This window comes from Etheostoma spectabile, chromosome 17 (assembly GCF_008692095.1).
Source record: "Etheostoma spectabile isolate EspeVRDwgs_2016 chromosome 17, UIUC_Espe_1.0, whole genome shotgun sequence".
Taxonomy (NCBI): domain Eukaryota; kingdom Metazoa; phylum Chordata; class Actinopteri; order Perciformes; family Percidae; genus Etheostoma; species Etheostoma spectabile.
The window spans coordinates 23,342,202-23,348,955 of record NC_045749.1 but is presented as its reverse complement, the minus strand read 5'-3'; the positions used below and the strand labels follow the sequence as shown (position 1 = coordinate 23,348,955).

Here is a 6,754-nt window from a genome sequence, read left to right as displayed (position 1 = left end):
GGCTGCATGGCTCCTGTCTTGGAGAGGGTCTAACATGTGTCAAACCTCCATCATTTCAGATGATATTGTGCTTAATAGTGATAATCTAAATATTTGTATTTTTTTTTTTTTCAACAGTAATGTATTATGTGTACTTTTTTGTGTTCTGTTCTGCATTGGCCAATGCTATTTTTGTTTGAATTTATTGGGGGGGGTGGGGGGGGGGGGGGGGGGGGGGGGGGGGGGGGTGTGCAACATGTTGTTGTCATTACTTAGGATTCCCTAAAATCCCCCTATAAAGTTGCTCTTAATGACACACAGGCCTCACGGAAATTATTAAGGCACCGAAAGAAAAGAAGAACTTAAACAGCTACTCATACACACCCCCCCCCCCCCCCACCCCCCGCACCAGACGCGTCCAAACGACAAAAAAAAATCCAATATCACAAAATTTAATTTCAGACATTTATTTACTATTTAATCACATATAAACAATTTGGACAACACATCATGACTTAAGGTTTGGTTTCAAGAGATTTGAGGAATTTCAAGAAGCAAACATCAACGTTTCAGCTTTAGCGCCAACTTATCGGTTTACACATTGCTCTAGAAAAAATGTGGGTGTCACTATACAGAAAGTTGAGTTTGTTCTGAACACTTTGATATGCAACACACAGGGATCAGGTATGCAAATGCCTTAAGAAGGCAAATGTAAGAAGATATGTTGAAATGCACTAAGACCTCAGAGGTTTAAAGGGTAACTTGTTTTTTATTCAATCTGGAAAATTTTCCTATGTTTTTGTGTCTAAGTGATTGATGGGAACAACAATCTTTGACATTGGTCCAGTATTAGGAGAGATTGCTGCAGTCTGCAGCAGAGAAACAAGCTACAATGTAAGTTAATAGGACAATAGTCCAGCTTGTATTTACCTTCACAAAAGTGCTGGTTTAGGCTCAGATTAATATTCTAAGTGTCTGACAACATTATGGAAAGGATTTCTAAGGATCTCGACCTTTCTGTTAAAGAGGAAGATCCTTTTATTAAACCTAAAAACATCAGTAAAATTGCATTCGCTAAACCCACCAGACTCCATGTTAATTAACAGTCATTTTAGCATCATATAATACACTTTATTCAAAGTCAACAGAGACAGATTGAAACTATGAAAAGTCATATTGGGTCGTCTTTCCACTTTTCCAACTATGACCACTCTAGTTTTGGTTGAAATAAACACATAGTTTACAGATTTACATGTGAAAACATGTTTGCTCTATACACGATAAAAGTATTGTTTATTTAAATAGAGTCTGGTGGGTTTAGCACTAGCAACTTCAGAGCTGTTTCTGGTTAAACAGAAAGGTCTTAAAGATGTTTTAAAAGTCTATCTCTGTAGGGATCCTTTCCATAATGTTGTCAGACACTTAAAATATTAATCTGAGCCTGTCAGCGGCAACACAATCACTTTTGTGAAGGTAAATACAAGATGCACAATAACCCTTTTAACTCACATTGTATCTTGTTTTACCACTTTCGACTGCAGAGATCTCGCCTAATACTGGATCAATGTCAAAGATTGTTGTTCCCATCAGTCACTTAGACACAAAAACATAGGAACATAGGGTCCAGGTTGATAAAAACAGTAGTTACCCTTTAATAATATGCTGTACATATTCCTAAACACAGTAAATCAAATCACCCAAAAAACACTTGCCAAACAGTAAAGCTTAGGCTTTTGCAGGCCCCAGGGCAGTTACCTGTTTTTCCGATTGCTGATGGTCAGCCTTGGTTATAAGTCTCTCTAACCCATGTGTACGAAGACAGCCTATCTTGCACTTTTTACACTTTGTACCGTAGGTTATAGACAGTAAATGTTATCATAGGGACCTGTAAATAGTAACATTTTAGCAATACACTTTGATATCATCAATGGTTAGCACATGAGTTATGGTTTGACCAGTGGTTTTGGTTCAGAGATGCACACTTGGAATGTTCATAAAAAAATAAAATGTCAGTATGTACACATTTGGTATCTTATATGTATCACTCTTAAAAGGTCTTTTTTTTTTTTTCCATTACTGTCATTCTTTCACTGGCTCCGGCCTTCTCATTAACAGACGACCCTGGGATTGTAAGGCATGCAATTTTTGTGCAATGTCATTCACCTTTTCACTTCACTGGCTTAGTATAGCACTATCTAACCGTGTCATATGTACTCAGTAGATGTCTTCATGGGTTAACTTGGTTGCTAGTAGCTGGATCCAAATTGGACTGCTACAGCTCTCAGGTCTGTGTGTCAATATGTCTTTCTCTATTCCCTATTTCCTGTTTGGATGGATTCTAATCTCTATGGGGAATGGTACCTATAGATAAATTAAAAATGTATTCATGCATGTTGGGTTTTTTCACTGGTCCACTTTAAATCAGGTCTAGAATTCTGGACCCATAAAGATCTGTATTGTCCAGCCATGTTGCAGTTTGGGAAAATCTTCCACAGATCATCACTAGCTCTCCTCAAAAGTATGACACAACACAGGTGTCATGTACTATGTGGACATTTGGCATTAGTTCACACTGCGATATAATACAACGGCAAATATGGATCAGTGTAGGAGGCACAACCATTGGCAATTGTAGACCCTTTTTAAGGGGGCTTGAGCTTGAGATTAATATCCTGTGTGTCTGTCGCTGATGCTACGCACCTGTAACCCAGACAAGGAAAGGGTTAACAGAAATGTAGTTTTAGCCAATCAGAGGTGGTTATTTCAGACTCCCGCCTTTGGCTGAGTCTCCATCTGATCTGTCAGGGGGAGAGCAGGAGACAGTTGGGAAGTTCAACGTTTTAGTCCCCAGAGAAGAAGTAATTTAATGGAGCAGATTAGAACCCACATGGAAACGTAAGAAACTTGGTTGTTATTACTGTGACTTATAAAGTGTCAGATTATGAAATTACTGATTTAGCAGGATGGGGGTTAAGACTTTTGCAAGGCACTGTATCTGTGTCTCATTCCCTTTAGGGGCTGAGCCCCCCCTAAAGGTCTGATCCTAGAATCACCCCTGGGCACAACACGGAAACAATGGGCGATACACACTTCCTGCCACAAGCCCTGAATGAACCAACACTGGTTATTCAGTGTATTATTATTACTGGTTATTCAGGGGTTATTCAATGCATCACGTATTTCTCACTATGCCTGAGGTTTCACATTGGGGCCTTTTTCTGAACTCTTTCTACATTCAGCACAGCAGAAGTCAGCATGCACTGAACTATGGATCTCTTTTCATCCTTTGAAACAAAAGGCATTCAATGACCACACCTTTTTCATTAATATGTTATCTCACTCAAACTCAACCAAACCTCTGTATTTACACTCCATTTTGCACGGTAATGAACTGTAAAATATACTGTTAAATGTACGTTGAATCCCTACCACCCTACCATTCAAGCTTGCACAGACACATATCTAAAATAAATAAAAAATAAATAAAAATGTATTCACTCCTAATTGGGGCTCACTGTACAACACTGAGCACCTGTGTTCATTCTTTGATGATGACAGACTTGTGAAAGGTGAGGAAATGAGCCACATTTGGTATCATAAATGTATCATTCTTAAAGATTTTAGTTTTTTCCCCCATTACTGTCATTGACGACCCTTGTCCCTTAACTGTATGCATTTTGTGTCAAAGCAACAGGAAATGCGTTAATAGTATAGCCTACACAGACGGATGTTGTGCTAACTGTGTTGAGAGTTTAGCAAAATTGTTAAAAGTATTGAAGAAATTGTCATGGCAGTCATAAAAAAAAACTGAAAAGAAAGAAAAATGGCAAAGAGTATAGCCTTTGGAAACACATTGGAGCATTTCTGATTCATTTTTATGATTGATGAGTTATACTGAGCTAGCACAAGCCATTCAATGAAGAAGAGTCCTTTTCTGTTGTAGTGGAATCTTGGTTTATGCTTATTAAATTAATAAGAGAGTTATTGTATAGTGTAATGCTGCTTGTTGTTAGTGCTCCTGTAGGTCATTGTGTAATAATACTTCACACAGGGTTTCTGTTGGGAGACAAATGACAAAAGAGTTGATTCGGAGATGTGTATTAAGTGTTTTGGTTGCATTTTGGATGTGAGGTGAAAGGGTTAAATGTCAGAAAAGACAACTGTACCAATGGTGAAGACCTCTGAGTGTCTCCGGTATCAGGTCTTGTAGGGTTTGTTGATGACCTTATCAATCCATCGCAGGAACCTGCTTACACGCGTGTACACCCCAGGGAACGAGGGGTTACCGCAGCCGTGACCCCAGGAGATGACTCCCGTCAGCACCCAACGCCCCCCCTCCCCCTGGCAAACCAGTGGCCCCCCACTGTCACCCTGGCAGCTGTCCACACGGTGGCGCTCCGACAGGCTCCCGGCACACAGCATGCGGCTGGTGAAGCGGTCACCGTATCGCTTCTTACACTTCCAGGCTGGAAGCAGGGGCACCCAGGCCTGGAGCAGGGTCCGGGAGTACTCCGAGTCTGACGAAAACAACAAGTCTCATTCAAACAAGAGCATAGTTATGGGAAAACAATAAGCAGAAGATATCTAACAGAAATACAAATAATGGCTTCAAGTTTCTGAGCAAGGAATGATGAGCGATTGGTTAGTTAATGAGTAGTCAGCTGTTATTTTTCTATCTATCTATCTATCTATCTATATATCTATCTACTGTATCTATCTATACATCTATCTATCTATCTATCTAAAAAGTGTTGATTTTGACGGGAAGACAGCTACCCAGGTGGCTATAGTAGTTATTAATATATATATAAAATGTCTAGGAGAAAGTGTTGCTAAGACCTGTGGTATCTCTGTGCAGGACTTACAGAAATGAAGCTGTTATCTCTCCATCTGACTCTGGGCTTGACAACAAACTGGCATAAATACCAAAATGGTGTACTGCTCCTTTTAAGTGGTTGCCATCATGTTTGATTGAGATCATAATGGTAAAACATTTCTTACACGTTAAGATTAAATCCTAATGTAATGTACGTCATTTCATTTAAACGGGACATTAGCCTTGTTAACGAACAAGGGACAGATGATTGAATTATTGCTATTTTTCCCGCTCCCTGGGCTGGTAGGTAAAACAAGAACCATCAGAATATTTCATTTTACAACACATGGATTTAGAATAATACAATTTTGCGCAAAGTTGCATCAATCCAATTATCATGGGCTCAATCGTTCCCACATCCTACCAGTACCCCCCCCCACCCCTTCCCAACAAAGCTATGTGATCGAAATCCAACCCGTACCATTAAACACACACATGCACGCACGCACGCACGCACGCACAGACACCACCACACAACCACCAAAACACACCACACACACACACACACAACACACCACACACACACACACACACACAACACACACACACACACACACACACACACACACCCACGCGAACACACATACACACACACCGACACACACACACACACACACACACACACACCACACCACCACACACACACACACGGCACGGACGACACACACATCCACACACACAGACACCACACACACACACACACACACACACACACACGGACACACATGGACAACACACACAACAACGGACGGACGAACACACATACACACACACAAACACACCCGGACACACACAAACACACAACAACACCACACACGCCACACACACAACACAAAACACAGACACCTACAACTACACACACACACACATAACACCACCACAGGACACATATATCCACGCACAACACACACACACCAACACAAACAAACATGGACACATACACAACAAACACAGACACATATACCACCCACACACACACACACAATCACACACACACACACACACACAATCACAACACACACACACACACAAACAAACACCACAAACACGACACAGACACAAACACAAACACACAATCACACACCCCACACACACACACAAACAAACACAAAACAACACAGACACAGACACCCACACACACACACACACACAACACACCCACACCCCCCGATGGAGCATTGAGTTCTACAAAGCGCTGGTCCAGGCGGTGCTGTTACCTGTGATGCCCCAGCCGGTGATCACGCAGGCAGCAGGCCTCTTCTCCCACCTGCTGCCCGGCTCTGGCAGACACACGGCCCCAGTGTGAGGGTTGAATGCCACACAGTTGCCCTCTGTGCCTTTGAGCCGCAGCAGAGCGATGTCATGCTCCCAGCCCTGGCTGCGGTACTTCCTGTGGATAACGATGCGTTCAGGTGACAAGGTGCGTTCAAAGTCATCCTGCTCCTCAGTATGGTAGTCCCCCAGGCGCAACACGTAGCGGGTCGGGTCTCTGCCAAATCTGGAGGCCCAAAGCAAATTTGGAAATTATAGTTTTGATTGTTTTGTAATGGTGTCCACACACATAAAAAAACCTATCCATGGTGTCTTGAGTGAGATCTGGTTTCTGAACGTCCTCTGTCTTCAGTCTCCGGGTGAGCTGTTCAACATCTGGACGGCTTTCTACGTCACTAGAGACCAGGTGGCTAACCGTAGCATGCTAGCTCGTTCTCAACACTGCTCCAACAGCCACTAGTTGACCAGAATCTCCAAAAGAACTACTTCCTGTCCCTGTTGTGCAGGTATTCCACAAGTGGCCCTGGTCTAGAAGAAGTCTCCCAGCTAGTCCTGTCTTGGACTGACCAAAGCTGGAGAAAGAGTTATCAGCTGATGGGATCTTACTGAGCTACTGAGCATGTGCAG

General features: G+C 42.2%; 1 protein-coding gene across 4 annotated transcripts in view; it reads right to left on the bottom strand.

Annotated features, from left to right (window-relative positions):
* si:ch211-51a6.2 (neurotrypsin) overlaps window positions 1-6,754 on the bottom strand; it is a 34,724-nt gene that overhangs the window by 7,718 nt on the left and 20,252 nt on the right. For 2 of the 4 annotated variants that reach the window (XM_032541957.1, XM_032541960.1), the window contains exons 13-14: window positions 6,073-6,353; window positions 1,602-4,496 (exon numbers count right to left, since the gene is read on the bottom strand). In XM_032541957.1, the coding sequence (XP_032397848.1) occupies window positions 4,177-4,496; window positions 6,073-6,353 (601 nt within the window). In that variant the 3' untranslated portion in view covers window positions 1,602-4,176. Of the gene's footprint in view, window positions 1-915; window positions 923-1,601; window positions 4,497-6,072; window positions 6,354-6,754 lie in introns of those variants that run through there. The other 2 variants (XM_032541959.1, XM_032541958.1) reach the window with 2 other exon arrangements.